Below are 23,166 nucleotides of genomic sequence, written 5' to 3'. Positions count from 1 at the left end.
CAGAGCAGGAGCAAAAATTACATTAAATATGTTTGTGTGTTTGTGTATGTGTGTGTAGAGTGTTGCTGCTTCATGCCACAATATGACAAATAGCTCCATGTAAAGCAGTTTATCTTGAACTGAGTATCTATCCAATTTTGAGAGAATAGGGGGAAAAAAACCCAAATTTCCATGTTGAATTATTTTCTCAAACTGATTTAATTCTGAGATGTTAGAAAAATATGCCTCACGTTTATCTTTAACCCACACTACGCCTTTGCTGATATTGCTTTAAATTTTATACCAAATCTTTGTAATTTTATTTCTCTCCACTGCCTCAATCCAGGTGTAAAATGGTATTACTCTGTATCTGAATTGCTACCACGACTTCCTATTCAGATTTTTGTTGATACTCTTGCCTTCCTAATCTGATCGCTACCCCCTAAACTCAAGATATTTGAAACTTTCCATCCCATGTTTACTTAAGTATTTTCTTGGGTATACTTTTGCTTTGAGAATAGAATTGAAATTTTCTATTGTGTCAGAGAAGGTCTTATGTACTTGGGCTCCTCAAAAATTCTTTTACTCCATGTCCTTCTCAGAGCGATCATGTGCTTCTATTTCTCTGATCCCCCAATGCCCTAGCCCCAACCTCTCCAACAACTTAAGGAGAGTGCTCGTATTTTAATCTTCATGACAGACTTTTATATCCAGAAACAACCTTGCAGTGGATTAGACAAACGTGAGTAAAGGGAAGGGAGTGGGGATGGAAATAGGAAACGAGCGGGACATAACTTTCCTACATTCATGTAGGAATACACCACAGTGAATCTCCACATCCTGGACAACCACAGGAATGGGATCCTAATTAGAAAAAGTTATACTGCATGTATGTGTAATATGTCTGAATACACTCTATCATCATGTACATCTAAAAATAAAAAAAATTAAAGAAAATGAAACTCTGCACCCTGGTCTCATGTACAATGACAGTCTATCAAAATTGTGAGTATATACTTCTTAATTCCCTTATCTCAAATTCATATCATAAATTTGGACTTTTCAAGTTGGTGCCTGGTCACATGATCATTCATATGTTTCATGGTTTCTCCAAAAGATACTGTGTTGGTTCCTAGGTGGACAAATAACAAACTTTGTCCAAACTATCATTACGGCATTAATGTGGTACAAAGCCTGAGATATTCAGATTAAAACGCACATACTGACTAGTTTAAAACGTTGATTTTATTTTGTAATAGTCCCAATAACTTGTCATTATTTAACATTTCCCTATATTTTTCATCTCTAGCAAAAGAAAGGAAGAACATGAGGAGGGAGAACCAGAGCAGTGTGTCTGAGTTCCTCCTCCTGGGGCTCCCCATCCAGCCAGAGGAGCAAGGCATGTTCTACGCCCTGTTCCTGGCCATGTACCTGACCACGGTGCTGGGGAACCTGCTCATCATCCTGCTCATCAGGCTGGACTCTCGCCTCCACACCCCCATGTACTTCTTCCTCAGCCACTTGGCCCTCACTGACATCTGCTTCTCCTCAGTCACAGCTCCAAAGATGCTCATGAACATGCTGACGCAGACTCAGTCCATCTCATATGCTGGGTGCATTTGTCAGGCATATTTTTTCTTATTGTTTGGAGCTCTTGACAGCTTCCTTCTGACCTCCATGGCCTATGACAGGTATGTGGCCATCTGTCACCCCTTGCACTACACCACTATCATAAGCCAGAGCCTCTGTTTCCTGCTAGTGGTTGTATCCTGGGTCTTATCCTCTGCTGGTGCCCTTGTGCACACCCTTCTCCTAGCCCGGCTGTCTTTCCTCAGAGGTAACACTCTCCACCACTTCTTCTGTGATGTCTCTTCCTTATTCAAGCTGTCCAGTTCAGACACCACTGTCAATCAGTTGACTATTCTCTCCATAGGGTCAGCAGTTGTTACCCTGCCATTCATCTGCATTCTGGTCTCTTATGGCCACATTGGGGCCAGTGTCCTGCGAAGACCCTCCATCAAGGGGATCTGCAAAGCCTTGTCCACATGTGGCTCCCACCTCTCTGTGGTTTCTTTGTACTATGGAGCAATTATTGCACTCTACTTTGTCCCCTCATCTGATAGCAATAAAGACAAGGATGTCATTGTGTCTGTGTTGTACACTGTGGTCACCCCCATGCTGAATCCCTTCATCTACAGTCTGAGGAATAGGGATATCAAAGGAGCTCTGAGGATTATCCTCAGAACATGATGGACATTATATTTCTTGTTCACTGGAAATGAGACCTCAATCCTGCACATGAATCCTTTCCTCTCTTAATTGATGCTTTCGGTGAATCTTGATATGCCACTCATTTCCTTCTTCCTGTGTTTCACCTTGGATACAGTTTTTCTCTGCCTTTGATTGCCATTGTCCTGAGGTTTTGGGGATTTTTATTAATGCATTATAGTTACACATAATATTGGGGTTCAATCTGACATAATCCTGGAAACATGGAACATAATTTGCTCCATCTGAGGCCTCAATGATTCCTCTTCTCTCCCCTTCCCTGCTCCCCACTTGCCCTCCCTCTACTCTACTGGTCTTTCTTCCATATTTTCATTGTTTCTTTTTCTTTCTTTCTTAATTATTTTATTTTTTGTTATTTGTAGGTATCTATGACAGTACAGTGTGTTTTGACATGTGATGCATACATAGGGTGCAACCCATTACAATTTTGATCCCCTTCTCATGGTTGAACATGATGTGGAGTTACACTGGTTGTGTATTCATATGAGTGAAGGAAAGTGATGTCCGATCCATTCTACTGTCTTTCCTGTCCCCATTCCTCTTCTCCCTTCCCTCCATTCCCCTTGGTCTAAGCCACTGAACTTCTATTCTCCTCCTTACCCTCCCTTGTTGTGTGTTAGCATCCACATATCAGAGAGAGCATTCAACCTTTGGTTTTTTGGGACGGGCTTATTTCACTTTGTTTCCATAATTGTTGCTTTATGGATATACATAAAGGTGGAGTTGACCTTGGTATGTTCATGTATGTATGTAGCATCATTTGGCCAATTACATTTCACTGTTCCTCCATTTCCCTGTCCCTCATCTCTCCTGGTCTATCCCCTTCCATTGATCTCCAGTCTGTTGTCATGGAATTCTCCCCTTTCTCCTGCTCATCTGCTCTAGCTCTGCATATGAGAGAAAAATATGTGGCTGTTGACCCTCTGAGTCTGACTTATTTCACTTAGTGATGTTCCCTAGTTCCATCCATTTTTCTAGCAAATGCCATGGTTTTATTCTTTTTAAGAGTAAACATCCATTATCTATATATACCACATTTTCTTTACCATTCTTTTTTGTTTGTTTGTTTTTGGGCACCTGGACTCTTTCTGTATCTTGGCTATTGTGAATTGTGCTGCTCTCAACATTGATGTGCCTGTATCAATATAATATTCTGATTTTAGTTCATCTGGATAAATACCAAGGAGTGGGATAGCTGGTTTATATGGTGATTCCATTTGTGGTTTTTTGAGGCATCTCCATACTGCTCTCCAGAGTGGTTGCATTAATTTACAGTCCCATGAGTATGTATACCTTTTCCCTGCACGTCCTTGCCAACTTATTATTTGTTTTCTTGATGATTGACATTTTGACTGGAATGAGATGAAATCTCAGTGTAGTTTGGTTTGTGTTTCCCTAGTAACTTGGGATGTTGAACATTTTTTCAAATATTTGATGACCATTTGTATTTCTTCTTTTGAGAAATTTCATTTTAGTTCTTTTGCCCATTTATTCATTAGGTTATTTGTTTCTTTCTGATGTTAAGTTTTTGCATTCTTTATATATTCTAGATGTCAACTTTCTGTCAGAGATGTAGCAGGCCAAGACTTTCTCCCATTCTGTAGGCTCTCTCTTAATGCTTCCTTTACTGTGCAGAAGCCTTTTAATTTGATTCTGTCCCACTTATTTATGCTTGTTTTTATTTCTCCAGTCTTAAGGGTCTTGTTAAAAGGGTCAGTACCTGCACCGCTATGTTGGAGTCTTGAGCCTCTATTTTGTTTTCCAGCAGGTGTGAAGTTTCTGGTCTCATTCTTAAATCCTTGATTCACTTTGAGTTGACATTTGTGTGAGTTGAAAGGTAAGGGATCTAACTTCATTCTACTACATATGTACATCCATTTTCTTGGGAAGTTTTTGAAAACACATCGGTTCTACTGTATTTTCCTTTATTTTTTGTATTCATAAGGTATTCCTGTCCATCAAAGAGTTTTTGAAGTATTTAGGATTGAATCTGAGCTTACACTTGCAAGTGTTATATTATAGAGTTATCTCTGTAGCTCATTTTATTTTTTTATGTTGAGACTGTGTCTTATTAAATTACCCAGACTGTTCTCTAACTTGGAGTCTCTTGCCTCAACATCCCACAGAGTTGGGATTACAGGTGTGCATCCCTGTGTCTGTCTCAAACAGTTTAAAGTTAATGTAGTTGCAGTTTGTTTTTTTTGGATACTACAAGTTACGTAAAGTTTTTTCTCTCTCAAGATAACAAGAATTTTTCTTTTGATAGATTCATGATTTTATTTTAAATTTTATAACACATTGTGAATATACTTGTTAGTAAGCTTAATTAGGAAATTTGTTTTCCTTTGTAATACATTTGTTTTAACTGGCTCATAATATTGTGAGTATTTGTGGGGTTCCATGTGATGTTTTTATATATATGTGTACACTGAGTAATGTACAAATTAAGTAAGCATATTTACTTTCTCAACCACATATACTCTTGTGGGAAGCACATTCAATATCTCTTTTTATAACTTTTAAAAATATACAGTATATTTCCATTATCTTTAATTACCCCAATGATCAGGTTTCTTTCTTCTGACTTAGTGCTCACTGACCAACCTTTCTTTATCCCTCTTCCCTCATATTCTCCTCAGTTTTTCATAATTTCTTATTAATTGTCCACATTTTATTTTTGTTTTAGTTATTTTAACTAGGAATACAACTTTTTCACCTCAAAATGGTTAGGCCTGATCACAAATAAAAATGAAACAACTTTCCATAAAGGACCAGGACAATGGCCCACACAGAATGGGTATGGGTCTTAAGTGGCAAACAGAAGCATAACTGTAAGTCCTATGAACATACTTCTTAATTGTCAGTAATATTTTTCTCATTTTACTGGAAACTGTATTTTCATCTTTATAAAAATATTGAAATATACACACTAAATAGCATAAATATATAAGCTGAAATACATATGTGGATACATAATGTATGTGCATATATGTTTGTGTTCAAATGTATGTGACCTATGAATGTTTAAATTTAAAATAATAAAAATTTATTTAACTATCTCTAGGCTTAAATGAGAGAAAACTAACAATAGTGTTGAAAATCTTATAGGTCCTTCTCAATTGTATCTTCATTCCCTTTGAAGGTACCCAGTACTGTGGATATTTAAAAAAAAAAACTCCTTTACATTTATTTGAATTCTAATAGTTTAGTAGTAATCCTTAAATATTGCCCACTCTAGAACTACACATTAAAGAAATTGGACTGTATTTATTCTACTGCATTTTATTGTCTTCTATTGCATTTATTGTCTTCTATTGTCCATGTGAAATTCATCTATGTTTTCATCTTTAACTCTGACACTATTACACACTTATCTGTTCTCTATTTAGTGACCACTTGCCCACCCCCAGCATTTCACTACTATGAACAGCAGAACTATACATCAGTCTTGTGAATATGCATATGCAAGAAATTTTGTAAGTTGAATATTAATACATTATGGTTTGGATGTGGGGTGTCCCTCAAATTTCATGTGAAATCATGCAAGATGTTCAGAGGTGAAATGATTCGATTATGAGAACTATAACCTAACTGGTGGATTAACACACTTGAATGGATTAGTTGGGTGGTAACTGGGGCAAGGAGGGTGTGGCTGGAGAAACATTTCTTGGGGGTACTTATTTTGTCCCTGGTGAGCAGAGCTCTCTCTGCTCTTTGGTTGCAATGTCCTGAGTCGTTTTTATCTGCCATGTCCTTCCACCATGCTGTTCTGCCTCACCTCGGGCCCAGAACTATGTCATTGACCGTTGACTGAACCTCTGAAACCATGAGCCAAATTAAACTTTTCCTTTACACAGTTCTTCCTGTGAGGTCTTTTGGCCATAGTGACAAAAAGTTGACTAAAACATTGTAAGAAGAGTCACTGGATTGTGGGCATGTGTATGTCCAATAGAACTATCACGGCTAAACTCTTCTTCAAAATAGTCACTAAGAAGCCAATCTGAAAAGGCTACATACTGCATGGTTCCAACTATATGACATCCTCAAAAATGCAGAAGTACAGAGATAAGAAAACAATCAGTGGTTGCTAAGGGTGTGTGGTGGGGTAGAAGAAGGGATGAGTAGGTACAGCAAAGGGGATTTTTAGGACATAAAGTTATTTGTATAATGCTGTGAGTTTTGAAATATGTCTCCATGCTTTGTTAAAACCAAAAATTATTTTATTAAAACCAAAGAAACTACAACTATACAACAAATAACCCTAATGTAAACTATGGATTTTCATTAATTATAATGTTCAATATTAGTTAACTTGTGAAAACTATGCTATAACGATGCCAGACTTCAGAACTGAAAAATACTATTAACCTAATGGACCAAACAGCCATCTATAGATTATTTCATCCATTGACAACTCAAATTGATAAAATTAGAGATGAAAATGGAGTTATTACAATAGATACTTCTTTTTTTTATTTATTTTTATTTTTTATTTATTTTTTACATTTACATAGGGTAATGATGTTTATTTTATTTTTCCCCTCCCCCACCCCTCCCACCCCTCTTTTCCCTCTACACAGTCCTTCTTTCCTTCATTCTTGCCGCTCTCCTTAGCCTAACTCTAAACCTAACCCTAAACCTAATGCTAGCCCCTCCCACCCCCCATTATATGTCCTCATCTGCTTATCAGCGAGATCATTCGTCCTTTAGTTTTTTGAGATTGGCTTATCTCACTTAGCATGATATTCTCCAATTTCGACCATTTGCCTACAAATGCCATAATTTTATCATTCTTCATTGCAGAGTAATATTCCACGTATAAATATGCCACAGTTTCTTTATCCATTCATCAACTGAAGGGCATCTAGGTTGGTTCCACAATCTGGCTATGGTGAATTGAGCAGCAATGAACATTGATGTGGCTGTATCTCTGTAGTATGCTGATTTTAAGTCCTTTGGGTATAGGCCAAGGAGTGGGATAGCTGGGTCAAATGGTGTTTCCATTCCAAGCTTTCTGAGGAATCTCCACACTGCTTTCCAGAGTGGCTGCACTAATTTGCAACCCCACCAGCAATGTATGAGTGTTCCTTTTTCACCACATCCTCGCCAACACCTATTGTTGCTTGTATTCTTGATAATCGCCATTCTAATTGGGGTGAGATGAAATCTTAGGGTAGTTTTGATTTGCATTTCCCTTATTACTAGGGATGTTGAACATTTTTTCATATATCTGTTGATTACTTGTACATCTTCTTCTGTGAAGTGTCTGTTCATTACACTTCAACAAGCTAGAAAATCTTGAAGATATTGACAAGGCCCTAGAGACACATGACCTACCCAAATTGAACCACGAGGTTATAGACAACTGAAACAGACCAATATCAAATAATGAAATTGAAGCAACTACTAAAATCTTCCAATGGAGAAAAACCCAGGACCCAGATGGATTCTCAGTTGAATTCTATCAGAACTTTAAAGAAGAACTAGGGCCAATCCTCCTCAAATTATTTCATGAAATAGAAAAAAAAAAAAAAAAAGGAGTAAACGTTGCTGAAAGCATTCTATGTAGCCAATGTCATCCAAATACCAAAATCAGACAAAAACTTATTGAGGAAAACAAACTTCAGACCGATATTCCTGATGAACATAAACACGAAAATCTTTATTTAAAATATTGGCAAACAACATTCAAAAACACATTAAGAAGATCATATACATGATAAAGTGGGTTTCATCCCAGGAAGGCAAGTTTTGTTCAACATACATAAATCAATAAATGTGATTTACCACATAAATAGAGTTAAGAATAAGATTCACACAATCATCTCAATAGTAGCAGAAAAAGCATTTGACAAAGGACATTGATGTTTTAAACACTAGAGAATGTAGGGATAGAAGGAACTTATCTCACAATTGTAAAGGCTATATATGACAAACTCAAGCAACATCATATGGAACAGAGAAAAATGGAAAAAACTTCCTCTAAAATCAGGAACAAGGCAAGAATGTCCATTCTTACTAATGCAATTCAGCATGGTCTTTGAAACTCTAGTCAGAGCAATGAGACAAAAGAAGGGAATTAAAGATATACAAATAGGAAGAGAAGTCAAATTCTCTTTGCTGATGATGTGATCTTGCAATTAGAACACCCAAATATTCAACCAGAAGACTTCCAGAGCAGATAAACAAATTTGGTGAAGTAGCAGGATACAAGATCAACATACATAAATCTATCACTTTGCTATATTCCCATAGTGAATCTTCTCAAAAAGAAATTATGAACACTATCCCTTTTATAATTATCTCCAAAGAATACTTGGGAATAAATCTAACCAAGGAGGTAAAAGACCTCTACAATGAAAACTATAGAACACCAAAGAAAGAAATTGAAAAAGACCTTAGAATATGGAAAAGCCTTCCATGTTCTTGGATAGGCAGAACTGATAATATCAAAGTAGCCATATTATCAAAAGTGTTGACATCCAAGATGGTGAACTAGAGGGAGGCTGAGTAACTCAGGTTTCAAGAAGAAGAGGAAAATTTGTTTCTCTGTGAGGCAGACTTTGCTGCTCATTGATCCCCTGCTGTTTACCCCATTTGTCCACCTTGATCACCTGCAGTATGCTGGCATATTGACTATTTTTTGAGTGCACATGGCTCACTGACTGCCACCTATCATCTGCCATTCATGTGTTTGCCTGCCTCTTGACTGCCCATCACCTGCCTTTCACCTACCCACCACCCACCAGCCGAGGTCCACCTGCCGATTGTCAGCCAATGGCCTGCAGACCACCTGCAGACTGCCAGAGTATCGCCAGCTGCCTGCTGTTGCCTGGAAGTCCATGGTCACAGTACCCACAGGTTTGGTTACATGTGGCTGCCACCATTTTGGGATAACATCCAGGACCTGCAGGACCTGACCACACCCCACATGGACTCAATGCCCATGCCCTACAGCTCCCCATTTCCAAGATGTTTGGAAGTCAGTGCAGCTATCTTGGATTATCCTGGAAGTGGAAGATGCCATCTTTAGGTGGGGCAAATCCCATCCTGAGATGCCTGCTGGAGACTGGAAGCTCATTGTCAGATACCTCTCATGCATCAGGCTACTGAAGACTGGGAGGTTTGAATAGTATATGACTGTTATAGTGTAGATTTTTTCTCCTTTTTGAAAATTTTCAAGTTTTTATTTATTTTTCTTGCTCTTTATTTTCCTTTTGTTTACCTGTTTTCTCAGAGTCTCTTTCTCCCTTTTCTCATGCTAACAACCAACTTATTTTGATTGCACTTTCTTTCTTCCTATGCTCTAGAACTATATACTCTTTTCTTATCCTATTAACAGTTACATCCTACATCCCTCCCCATTCTCTTTGTTCTCCATTAGAAACTGCAGACCTCATTGCAAATCTATTTGTTATGCTGTAGACAATAATTGAACTCATCCTCTCTGTTTATTTTGACAATATTGTTAATGTCTTCATAGGAGCTATTTGGTTTAGGGCTGCATATTGTCTGTACTGGGTGCTGCTAATATTGATATCCCACTTAAAGAAGAGGTTTTGGAAACCTGCAGCATCACTATAAGCCTACAGGGGGGAAACTGCAATACCCCAGATTTGCACTGCTAGAGGGGAAGATATACCAACAACATGAAAAAAACAAGGGAAGAAAGTATTCCAAACAAACCAAGATTCTTTATTAATAGAATCCAATGACAGCATGGTAGAAGAAAGGCCAGAAAAGGAGTTCAGAATATACATAGCTAAAATGATTCCCAAAGCAAAGGATGAGATAGAACAAATGCAGGCAATGAATGATCACTACAATAAGCAGTTGAAAGAGCAACTGCAGGAAGCAAAAGATCATTTCAGCAAAAAGATAGGATACTGAAAAACAAACAAACAAACAGAAATCCTTGAGATGAAGGAAGCAATAAACCAAATAAAAAACTCAATGGAAAGCATCATCAACAGACTAGATCACTTGGAAGACAGAACCTCAGACAACGAAGACAAATATTTAATCTTGAAATAAAGTTGACCAGAGAAGATGGTAAGAAATCATGAACAGAATCTCCAAGAATTATGGAATATCATGAAAAGACTAAATATAAGAATTATCAGGATTGAGGAAGGCACAGAGATACAAACCAAAGGAATGAACAACCTATTCAATGAAATATCAGAAATTTCCCAAACCTGAAGAATGAAATGGAAAATCAATTACAAGAGGCCTTCGAAACAACAAATGCACAAAATTACAACAGATCCACACCAAGGCACATTATAATGAAAATGCCTAACATACAAAATAAAGATAAGATTTTAAAGACTGTGAGAGAAAAGCATCAGATTACATATAGGGGAAAACCAATAGGGATATCAGCAGATTTCTCAGCCCAGACTCTAAAGGCAAGAAGGGATTGGAATAACTTTTCAAGCTCTGAAAGAACATGGATACCAACCTAGAATCTTATACCCAGCAAAACTCACCTTCAGATTTGAAGATGAAACAAAATTCTTCCATGATAAACAAAAGGTAAAAGAATTTACAAATATAAAGCCTGCACTAGAGAAAATTCTCAGCAAAATATTCCATGAGGAAGAAGTGAAAAACAACAATGTAGGTCAGCAAAGGGAAGAACTACTCTAAAGGCAAAGACAATTAAAGGAGAAAACAAGTCAAGTTAAAAGCCAAAAATAAGCCAAAATAACTGGGAATACAAATCATATCTCAATAATAACCCTGAGCATTAATGGCCTAAACTCATCATTCAAAAGACATAGACTGGCAGATTGGATTAAAAAGAAAGACCCAACAATATGCTGCCTCAAGAGACTCATCTCACAGAAAAGAACATTCACAGACTAAAGGTGAAAGGATGGGAAAAAACTTACCATGCACAGGGACTCAGTAAAAAAGCAGGGGTTTCCATCCTTATATCAGATAAAGTGGACTTCCAGCCAAAGTTGGTCAGAAGGGATAAAGAAGGTCATTTCATACTGTTTAAGGGAACCACAAATCAGGAAGACACGATTGTAAATATTTATGCCTCAAACAATGGCACATCCATGTACATCAAATAAATCCTTCTCAATTCCAGGAATCAAATAGACCACAACACAATAATTCTGGGTACTTTAACATACCACTGTCACCACTGGATAGATCTTCCAAACAAAAACTAAAAAAATAAATCATAGAATCAATAACACAATCAATAACTAAGATTTAACAGACATATATAGAATATTCCATCCATCAATGAATGAATACACTTTCTTCTCAGCAGCACATGGACTCTTTTCTAAAATAGACCATATATTATACCACAAAGTAGCCCTTAGTAAATGCAAAAAATAGAGATACTACCTTTTATTCTATCAGATCATAATGGAATGAAATTAGAAATCAATGACAAAATAAAAAACAGAAACTACTCCAACACCTGGAGACTGAATAATATGCTATTGAATGAAGCATGGATAACAGAAGACATCAGGGAGGAGATAAAAAATTCTTAGAGGTAAATGAGAATGACGATACAACATATTGAAATCTCTGGGACACTATGAAAGCAGTACTCAGAGGAAAATTCATTGCTGGAGTGCATTCAAGAAAAGAATAAAAAGTCAACAACTCAGTGACCTAACATTACATCTCAAAAGTGTTACCAAAAGATTCAATGAAATCCCCATCAAAATCAATGACATTCTTCACAGAACTAGGAAAAAACAGTTCTAAAATTTATTTGGAAAAATAAAAGACCTATTATAGCCAAAGCAATCCTGAGCAAGAAGAGCAATGCTAGGAGACATCATAACACCAGACCTCAAATAATACCACAGAGCTATAGTAACAAAACCAGCATGGTGTTGGCATCAAAACAGACATGAAGACCAATGGAATTGAACAGAAGGCACAGAGGCAAATCCAAATAGATGCAGTCATCAGATATTCAACAAAGGTGCCCAAAACATATATAGGGGTATGGAGAAAAGGTAGCCTTTTAAACAAATGGAGAATTAAATACCCATATGTAGAAGAATGAAACTTCACCCCTTTATATCACCTTGCACAAAAGTCAACTCAAAATGAATCAAATACCTAGGAATTACACCCCAAACTCTGAAACTGCTGGAAGAAACTTATATGCCCAACACTCTAGGCATCAACTTCCTTTACAAGACTCCCAAAATAGAAGACAAACAAAGAATCAATAGTTGAACAGCTTCAAATTACAAAGTTTCTTCACAGCAAGGGGAAAAATTAGGAACATGGAGAGCCCACAGAATGAGAGGAAGATCTTTGCCACCTGTTCCTCAGACAAAGGATTAATATCCAGAGTATATAAAGAACACAAAAAGCACCCCAAATACCACATAACCCAAATAAAAAATGGGCAAAGGAACTAGATGGAGACTTCTTAAAAGAAGGATTACAAATGACCAACAAATAGATGAAAAGATGTTAACCATCTCTAGAAATCAGGGAAAAACAAATCAAAACTACACTAAGATTTCAACTCAGTAGAATGAATGGCAAACCTCTAGAACACAAACAATAATAAATGTTGGCAAGGATGTATATTCATACATTGCTGATGGTATTGCAAACTAGTGCAACCAGTCTGGAAAGCAGTATGGAGATTCTTCAAAAAACTAGGGATGGAACCACCATACGACCCAGGTATTCCAAACTTTGGTATACATCCAAAATTTCTAAAATCAACAAACTATAATGATACAGTCACATCAATGTTTATAGGAGAACAATTCCCAATAACCAAGTTATGGATTAAGAAAGTGTGGTACATACACACAATGGTGTTTTGCTTGGCCATAGGGAAGAATGAAATTATTGTATTTGCTGATAAATGGCTGGAACTGAAGAATATCATACTAAATTAAATAAGCCAGACCCATAAAGTCAAAGATTTTTTTTTTCATATGTGGAAGATAGACCAAAAACAGGGGGAAAAGGGAGGAGGAATTCCAAGAAAACAGTAGTGAGATCAGTGAAATACATAAAGGGAATTGAGGGGGAGGGTGGAGGGATTGTGAAAGGATAGAGCAGTGGGATGATTCTGATCAAATATTACTATGTACATATGTGAATATAATACAATGAATTTCACCTTTATGTATATCCATAATTTGCTAATTAAAATAAAACTATAATTAAATAGAAGAAAGACCAGGTGAGTAGAGGAAGGGGAACAGTGAGAGGGAGGAAGGGAGGAAAAGAGGAAGTACTTGGCAGTGAAGTGGAACAAATTAAATTTCATGTACACATAATTAGATTAAAATGAACTCAAATTATGTATAACTATAATAAACTAATAAAAGTAGTTCTATAGAATTGCGTTTCTCTAGATCTTTTCTAACAAAACCTAAAACTAAGCCTTGAGATCAAGCTGAGCCTCCATTAAGTTAACTACATTCCATAATAAAATTCAACATTCTTAAGGAAAACAATAAAGTCCAGTCTCTTGCCATTGCATCATCTGTAATATCCAGCATACAGTCAATGAAAAGAAACAGATGCAAAGACACGGGAAAAAGTGACTTTAATGAAGAATCAAATTATTCAGAAAAAGATGCAGAGATTACACAGGTGTTATAATTAGTGCATGAAAATTGGAAAATAGCCATTATCAATATGTTTAATGATTTAAAGGAAAAGATGAGCATAGTAAATGCACAAATGGAGAAACTAAAAAGAGAAATGGAAACTGGGAAAACAAAAGAAATTCTAGAAGTCAACAAAAGGACATATGAAATGAAAAAAAGAAAGCCCACACCAGGAAGTCCTAACTATGTGCTGAAAGATCAATGAATTTGAAAACAGATCTATAAAACTATTTAAATTGATGACTCAGAGGAAGATATAACAAAAATAATTGTACAAGAATGAACATAACTCTTAATGATCCGTGGTAAATATCAATCTCCTAACTTATGTGTAACTGAAGTTCAAGGACAAGAATAGAGAGTTTGGGATTAGAACAAGATAACTGAAGAAATAAGATCGAACAATTCCAAATTTACCAGCAAAGATGAACTCACAGGTTCAAGAAGCTCAAGTACACATAATACTAAAGATGAGGAGATTCAAAGATAAAATCTCAAGAGCACAGAAGAAAAAAATTTATTATATAAGAAGAGAATGTTAATGATGATTGCTAACTTTCAGTCAGAATCACTACAAGTATGAAGGCAGTGGTATGACATTTTTGTTTTTTAATTTAAAAAATTTTATATTTTACATTGACAGATAAAATTGTACATACTTCAACCTGGCCAGAGGTCTGGGTTTCTATAAAAACTTTTCTATACGTGTGACTACTCCACTGCTCTGCTCCCTGTGGACTGTCTATTTTAGGATTGGATGTGTTCTGTGAACCCCAAGAAAACAGATCAGGTGCGAGAGTCCTCTTAAATTTCCTTAGGGCAGTGCCCTGCGTGTTCAGGTTGTGTCTGCTCTCTGTTCATCAGAGTCCACCTGTGTGCAGTCTGTGTGGGAGGGTGTTTGCTGTCTGTGGAGGACCTTAGGTACCAGTAAAGTTGGGGGAGTAGCACTGAGTGCTGGGGTTTCTTGCCAGCTACTTGGATTGGGGGTCTGCAGGTGAGATGTGCCGCAGGGTTGCTGGATGGAGCTCTTGGTGGAGTTGAAGAGGCAGTAATCAGGATCTGTGGGCAGTGCTTCTCAACACTGGTTGCTGTGAGCCTTTCCCCTTTTCCCTGATCCTAGCTGCCCCAAGTTTACTCATCATACTGATCCCCTTGGTGTTCTGGGTGAAGCAAGACGGGACCAGGCCTTTTGGACAGCATTCCACAAGGCTGGTAAAGTCAGGCACTTACTCTGCTCCCACCCGAGAGAAACCATGAGCCAAAGGATTTCTCTCGGCACTGAACTGTGCCTCCTTGGGGGAGGGCTGCCCTGGGTAAGTCTTCTTCACCTCTTCAGTGCATCTAGCCTCTGATTTTTTTCTCTACTGGGGTGCTGGAATCTTTCAACTGGACTCCTGGGCTTCCATAAAAGTATACTTATCTGCGAGTTGTTGATAAAAGCAGTGTTTCTGTGGGGGTTTGAGGGCTAGAACCTCATTCTCTTGAACTGTCATCGAAGTTCTGATTTATAAAATTAATTTCCTTTAAAAAAATCAATAAGTATATAGAGGTATTGAATATTCGGGCTTCAGTCTTTTTGAAGATCTTAAAACACTACAATGAATCAAAATGCAGGCTGTAAAAATAAGAAAAAAATAGATCACTTAAAAAAATACATCTGTCGAGTCTTTACGATAGTCTTTGAAGGAATGCTTGAATTTTTGAAAGCCAGGAGTCATGGAATGCTTTAGATTTCCTATGCTTGTATTTATTTTTATGAAAATTATACCTCATGATCAGTCAGAAGTGTTTCAGTATTTGGAATGGGAACTTTTCAGATTTACCATAGATTTCGTCTGAATTCTTACTCGAGTCTTTAAAAAATAGTTTTATGATGAATTAGGATGCTGTTGTCAACTTCTCAAGTAAGATATTCACTCGAGTTTTAAAGTTTGGCAGTGAGTAGAAAATTATATTGTTATTATTAATCCCTAGTTCCTGTCTGGGATTGAGGGCTGGGAACTGGGCAAAGCGTGGAGGAGACGACCTTGAAAAGGGTTCCATGAAAATGTCCATTTCCTGAAGAGTCTGAGAGCCGCCCAGGCAGTCACCCAGCCAATGAGGGTGCTGATTAGCATTCAGTAAAGAAAGGAGGAGTAACAGGGGGTTGACTGATTTGCTGAAATCTGAATGACACAGTATTTTTCTGTGGGGACAGATGAAGTCTTTCTTAAAAAGGAGAGAGCCTTATCAAGTTCTGAAGAATTCATTCATCCATGCAGTAACTCATTCATATATCCTATATTAATATAAATCATTTTAGAAATATTATGTTGAATTTAAAAAGAATGAGAGGAAGAGATGGTACATATTGTAAATTTCATAAGTGCTTTAGTATATGCCTTATCTCATTTAATCTTTTTTTTTTTTTCCCCACGATCCCACAGTGCTGGGGATTCGAACCCGGGCCTTGTGCATGCTAGGCAAGCACTCTACGAGATGGGCTATATCGTCAGAACTCATTTAATCTTAATAACTTCATGATGACAATGCAATTATGATCTGCATTTTACGACTGATGAAACAAGAAGGAAAGGCGACCTTGGTACTCAGGGTTAAAAAAAGAAAAACAATGACTAACACAACTCAGATCCAGTTTTCTTTGAGAACTGAACCCAAAGGCTCAGTGTTCTCCCTCTATAATCTCTTGGAAAAGACACACCTCTATATCCCATAGTCTCTCCTAAGAGAAAGAAGAGACCTGCAGGAAGTGAATTTACAGCTGGATTTGTGCTCCGAAGGTAGGAACACAGGGGTTTGCAGAAATCAGAATTGCTACACCTGGGTCACCATGTGCTGTTTGGAGAGACTGGCCCTGGGCCTTGGTTTTATCAGTGTTGGGGGAAACCTTGACACTTTTTCCTTCCGGTTACAACTATGAGCAGACGAGGAGCTCATGGTGTCTGCTATTGTTTGGATTTTAAATGTCCCCCAAAGACCCAAGTGTTAGAGGCTTGGTCTCCAGGGAGGTGGCATCGGGAGGTGATGAAACCTTTAAGCTACAGGGCTTAATGGGGAATTGCTAGGTCAGTGGGGATGTGCTTCTTGAAGGGGATGGTGATATCCAAGGTCTTCTCTCTTCCTGGCAAAGGGGTGAGCAGGTTTTGCTCTGCCATGAAGGTCTGCTATGAGGCACATGAGGTACTGCCTTGATACGAGTCCAAAGCAACGGGGACAATGGATCATGGACCGAAGGTCCCCAGACTGGGAGAGAAAGTAAACCCTTCCTCTCAATAAGGTGATTTTCTCAGCTATTTTGATAAAGCAATGGAAGGCTGACTAACGTGGTGTCTCTGGTATCTAGGACACACTCCTAGGTGACTCTCAGGTGAGTGTCTCAGTCCCTCCTTGCACAGGCTCCGCCCCAAGGTCTGGTAGGAATTGGAGGCAATTAATCTACTTTGATTCTCTCCTTAACCAGGAGCTTAGGGACTTTTCCTGCGTCTTCTCTGTGGTTGTTAAAATGGCACCCTGAAGCTCAAGGACAGCCATAGAAAGTTCAGGAGCCCTGGGCTCACAGTGGCTCTCCTGGAATTTTTTGTTGCTGGTGACCTCAATAGAAGCTGAGGACTCGGAAAAGTGTTTGGATTAGCAGGTGTCAGAGCTCACCAAGAGCTGGCGAGGTCAGAGGGAGCTCGGAATTCTGCTTGGGCAAAGTGTGCCTTTGCCTAGAGGTCTGCATGTGTGTTCCACATACAGTCCGTATGTATTTTGTGTGGTATCTCTTTGCTAATCCAGTGTAGGTATATCTACCTTGTCTTTGTGACCTTTGTGTGTATGTGTCTGTTGTGTTTGTGTGTGTGTTGGCATGATATATAATTGATTTTTAGCCTTTTCTTCTCTAGACCCAGAACATAACAATTTAAAGCAGGCTCACATTAAGCCAGATAAGTCATTTGTGTATGTGTTTGGGGATGTCTCACCCAGGTTCTTTGACCTCAAATATTTGCCACACTCTTCTCCTGTAACTCCCACATTTTCATATATGGAGAAGCATCATAGATAAGTAGATGAGATTACAGAGTCAGAAGATGACAGATGTACTCTGCAATCTGGAGCAGAAGTCTTCTGTGTTTGCTCTGACCAGCCATTTATACTCTGTGATGCAGGTCTGTGTGATGTCCCATTTTTCTCTATGAGTTATATGTGTATGATTGCATGTGTTTGAGAGTAGGTGTGTGTGTGTGTGTGTGTGTGTGTGTGTGTGTGTGTGTGTGTTTGCTCTTTGTTTCATTTGTAGGTAATGTTTATGTGCTGGTGCCTGTGAGTGAAAGAGGGCTCAAGTGCCTCACTGACTGACCACCTTCTTCTATTTTGGCATGGCTTAGTGGGGGCTGGGAACCTCATTCTGAAAGGGAGTGTATGTGGGTAACTGTGTGTTTGTTGCCTGACTGGGACATAGAATATGGATATAATTTTTATGCTCTTGTATGATTTTCATGTGATGTGTTTGATCTGGTGTTTTTGTTGTCTAGCATGTGTCTGATTGTGTGAGCTATTTTCAGAATGTGGGTTTTTACCCCTGATTTGTGATCTTTATGTCTTGCTCATTGTATTATGTTTGTACTAAGACCATGCAAGTCTTCGCGTACAGTTTTATTAGTTTATAATAATAAACTAATTTTATGGCAGAGCAGTAACTGCCATACGTGTGTGATGTGTATCAAATTTTATGTATTCTTTGTGAGTTTTGTTTTTATGATTCAGTGGGTCACTGAACCACACAGCTACTGTCCTTTCTTTAGGATCACTGTAGATCACAGAGAGTAAGAAATCACAAGTCAGCAATTAAAGTGTGCGCATGTTTGTGTGATGTGTAGGTGTGTGTGTGTTTGTGTGTATGTATGTGTGATTGTGTGTGTGTGTGTGTGTGTGTGTGTGTGTGTTTCATGTGTGTGCTTTCGGGGCACCTGGTTGGTTCCTGTAGACTCCATTATTTCCTTAATGGTCTTTTAGCAGTCCCGTTTCTGCCCTGGGCAGGAGGTTCCTCTGCATTTCCTCCACTGGGCAGCTCTTATGTAGTGGGTCAGAGCAGCAACTGCAGGAAGCCGTATATGGCCCTCCCCTCTGCCTGGCTCCTGTACATTCTCAAGACCTCGGGAAGTGACTTGTGGTGTCTGCATTCACAGTCCTCACCAGTAAAGGAGGGGTAAGCAGTCCTAGCTCACAATGGCATTTTGAGGTGTAAGTCGGCCAGTTATTGTTATTATTACTTATTATTCTCACTTATTAATACAGCACCATGCATGGCAAGTGCTAGTCAGTAAAAAGGAAATGTTCTAATTTCTTTCCCCAAATCCAGTGTTTGCATCATAGAGGTTCCTTATTTCACCCCTGTCTGGGGAAGGACAGGGAGAAGTCAGAGAAAACTGAGCCAGCCATAGGCTTCCTCTCCCACCTCAGAATCACGGTTCCACGTTTTGTGACCCATCTGCCTCCTTCCTGCAAGATCCTCCCTGGACCAAGGTTCCTGGTGGTGCCAGCTCAGCGGTTTTCTTCTTGTTTCCTGATGAGGACAGACGCCGCATACACCAGTCAGCAGCCAGACCTCTGCCCCAGCGTCCAGTCTCTGTCCTCCTTGGTGGCTATGAACGGAGATAACCTGTGTCCCCGTGAAAGTTGTGGTCCCTGAGGATGACTCTCTTTCATGCCCCTATGCATGATATTCCTTCTCTAGGGATATATTTTGGGTGATCCTAACCTCTGATCCAACTTCCCAAAGACATGTGGAGTCTGAATCTACTTCACACAGCTGAGTGACCTGGGTCAGTCATGTATCTTAATGACCTGAGGGTTTTTACTTCTATGAAATGAAGGAGCTCATATTTGCCTTCTGTACCATAAAGGTTCAAAATATGTATTTAATTTTTTGAAAGAAGCTAAGGCACATGAAAATCTTTTGTAAATTGCGTGCTGTATAAATGTGGGTAGTAAATTTTTCTAAGCAAGGAGCTAAGTACTGTTGGATGGTGGCAGTGAACAGGTATTTTGATGAATGGGAAGTATGATTTCTTTTAAGAGTGACTAAGAGCAAGGATTCTGTTGAACAGATATAGATCAGGATCTCACCTGCTGCACTTAATTGTACATTTAAATACTCTGATTTTGCTTTCTCATATACCCATTTGTTAGAGTTATGGTGAAGATTTAGTTAGAAAGTGCACATAAATACTTGGAATAATGCCTGGCACATTGTTAATGTTGGTTTGGAAACCTGACTTGGACATTTGTTGTGACAGGTTATTTTAAATGACTCAAAATAGGTAGGACCCAGTCAATTGCACTGTAAACCTGTGACAAAGCTTCAATAATTCTGTTGCAGCTCAGAGGGTTTTGCATTCCTTTAAAACAATAACCAATAACCACCACTTCATTCTCTATTTCTGTGTCTTTGACTTTTTTTTTAAGATTCCCCATGAGATGATGCAATATTTTCTATGCTGTAGAAAATGAAGTAAATAAATAATGATCAGCAACTTATAAAACAAAATAGGAAAACCAAAAAGAAATGACTGGTACCCATTTCTTGATGTACATTTTAATTCTGATCAGAATAAAGCACTAAGGTTTTAATCTGGCTTTATATAAACATGCAAACTCCTACAGAGAGACTTTGCTCTTCTTGCTCACTACTGAGTGCTCATGTCTGACATGGTGTAGTGACGGGGACAGACTGTCCATAAGTAAATACCTGCTGAATTACCAACCTTTTATTGCTTTGGGAAGAAACTTGGTTAATGTGAGTGTTACAGTTCAGATGTGAATACCCCCCAAAAGCTCATGTGTGAGGTAACACAGGACTGTTCAGAGGTGAGCTCGTTAGCTTGGGAGAGCTGTATCTCATTGACATGGATTAACTGGGTGGTGGCTGGCAGGTAGCATGTGACTGGAGGAAGTGGGTCCCTGGAGGAGTCCTCTGGGTTTATATTTCATCTGTGGTGAGTGGGGCTCTTTCTCTCTCTCTCTCTGCTTCTTGGCCGTCATGTCCTGAGCTACTTTCCTCGACCACACCCTTCTTCCATGATGCTCTGCCTCACCTGGGCCCAGAGCCACAGAGTCCACCAACCATGGACCAAACCTCTGAAATCGTGAGCCAAAAGGAACTGTTCCTTCTCTAAGTTGTTCTTGTTGGTTTTTTTTTTTTTTTTCAGTTATGGTGATGAAAAATCCAACCTGAAACAGTGAGAGTTTGATGTGTCCTTGGAACCAGCATGGACAGATTTTTGAACCTGTAGGTATGAGAAATAAACAGAAGTGTAGCTAAAATTAAGAATTTTCATACTAATGAGGCCTTACCATAATGTGACGGTCATGTTCACGGGCATTTCCCACTTCCTCCAATTCCCAACAGAGACAAGAAGAGCATGAGGAGGGAGAACCACAGCAGCGTGTCCAAGTTCCTCCTCCTGGGGCTCCCCATCCAGCCAGAGGAGCAAGACGTCATCTTCGCCCTGTTCCTGGCCATGTACCTGACCACGGTGCTGGGGAACCTGCTCATCATCCTGCTCATCAGGCTGGACTCTCGCCTCCACACCCCCATGTACTTCTTCCTCAGCCACTTGGCTTTCTCTGACTTCTCCCTTTCATCGATCTCGGTTCCCAAAATGCTGGCGGATGTGCAGACCCAGCAACACTCCATCCCCTACGAGGGGTGCATTTCTCAGATGTACTTTTTTGTTCTTTTTGGCTGTCTGGACAATTTCCTCCTTGCAGTGATGGCCTATGACAGGTATGTGGCCATCTGTCACCCACTGCACTACGCTGCTGTCATGAGGGAGGAGCTGTGTGTCTGGTTGGTAGCCGGGTCCTGGTTCTTCTCTTGTGTCCATGCCCTGTTGCACACCCTCCTCTTGGTTCCACTGTCCTTCTGTGCTGACAACACCATCCCCCACTTCTTCTGTGACCTTACTGCCATCCTAAAGCTGAGCTGCTCGGACATCTCCCTCAATGAGCTGGTCATCTTCACCGAGGGAGGAATGCTTTTCATCCTGCCTCTGAGTAGCATCCTAGGCTCTTATATCCGAATAGGGACCGCTGTCCTGAGGGTCCCCTCCACTAAGAGATTCTTTAAAACTTTTTCTACCTGTGGCTCCCATCTCTCTGTGGTGTCTTTATACTATGGGACTCTTGCAGGTGTTTACTTTTTCTCTTCATCACAGAACTCCAGTGACAAGGACATTATTTCTTCTATCATTTATACAATAGTTACACCCATGTTGAACCCCTTCATCTACAGCCTGAGGAACAGAGACATAAAACAGGCCCTGGAAATATTTGTCAGCAGGGTTAACTTCTTTAAGTGACAGTCACTAAATCCACTTATTTTACTCATAAGAACAGTGAGATATATTTCCTAGAATTCTGCTATAATTGACAATTCCATGTAGTTTTTTTTGGGGGGGGGTACCAGGGATACATCCCCAGTTCTTTTTTTTTTTTTTTAATTTTGAGACAGGGTCTCACCGAGTTACTCAGACAGACCTTGCACTTGTGATCCTCCTGCCTCAGTCTCCTGAGTAGCAGGGATTAGAGGGATGAACCACAGTGCCCAGCTTTCAGTTCCACGTAGGTTTAAAATAGTACATATGATGTTGTTATATACAGTGCTTTTTTTTTTTTCAGTGCTGGTGATCAAACTTAGGGCTTTCCTGATGCTAGGAGAGCACTCTACCGTGCAGCTCCAGCCCCGGTCTCCCCAGTGTTCTCCACACATGGGCCAGATCAAGTTTGCTACTTGGGTTGCTTCATGTCCTCTATCCTTCATTACTCCGTGCTTGTTCCTCATCTCATAAGGTATGGGAAAAATCTTACACGGAACATCTTGCACCCTCTGATTGTGAATTTGTCCTTTTCTTCGTTTGGATTTGTCAGGTTTTGCTTCTGTGGATTTAAAGCCGCATTACTGAGGACACGTAGCATTAGCACACAATCTTCTCCTGGCCGACTGATCCTTTCATGCGCTCAAGTGGGTTTGCTGCTTAAGCTGATTGTGCCTGCTTCTTTCCAGACCCAAGTTAGGACATTGTGTTGGTAACTTAAAATCAGCCATCCTGGGAATAATCGCCCCAAGGAAACTGGCAAACGCTGTAAAGATCCATTCACTGTTCAGGGGCACACACAGTCCTTGTAGTGAGGAGCTGGTCCTACCTCAACCTCTCTCCACGTCTCATTTTACTCTTCTTGGGTTAGCGATTACATGGTATTTCTTTTCCGTCATTTTACTTTA

At 39.2% G+C, this 23,166-nt stretch overlaps 1 protein-coding gene across 1 annotated transcript; it reads left to right on the top strand.

The window, feature by feature from the left end:
- Nucleotides 1–1,305: 1,305 nt before the first annotated feature.
- LOC124964634 (olfactory receptor 1J4-like) lies at nt 1,306–22,243 on the top strand. Its single transcript, XM_047525168.1, has 2 exons — nt 1,306–1,802; nt 21,304–22,243. Exons 1-2 carry the CDS (start codon nt 1,306–1,308, stop codon nt 22,241–22,243), a joined length of 1,437 nt encoding a protein of 478 aa, XP_047381124.1.
- Nucleotides 22,244–23,166: the final 923 nt, after the last annotated feature.

Source organism: Sciurus carolinensis, chromosome 14 (assembly GCF_902686445.1).
Source record: "Sciurus carolinensis chromosome 14, mSciCar1.2, whole genome shotgun sequence".
In the NCBI taxonomy this organism is placed as follows: Eukaryota; Metazoa; Chordata; class Mammalia; order Rodentia; family Sciuridae; genus Sciurus; species Sciurus carolinensis.
Note: the sequence above shows the minus strand (reverse complement) of the source record. Positions and strands in the feature narration are given on the sequence as shown.

Coding starts and splice junctions, on each gene's coding strand:
- LOC124964634 (XM_047525168.1), top strand. CDS start 1,306: ATGAGGAGGGAGAACCAGAGCAGTGTGTCTGAGTTCCTCCTCCTGGGG. Junction 1,803..21,303: donor ACCCTTCTCCTAGCCCGGCT/GTCTTTCCTCAG, acceptor AGACAAGAAGAG/CATGAGGAGGGAGAACCACA.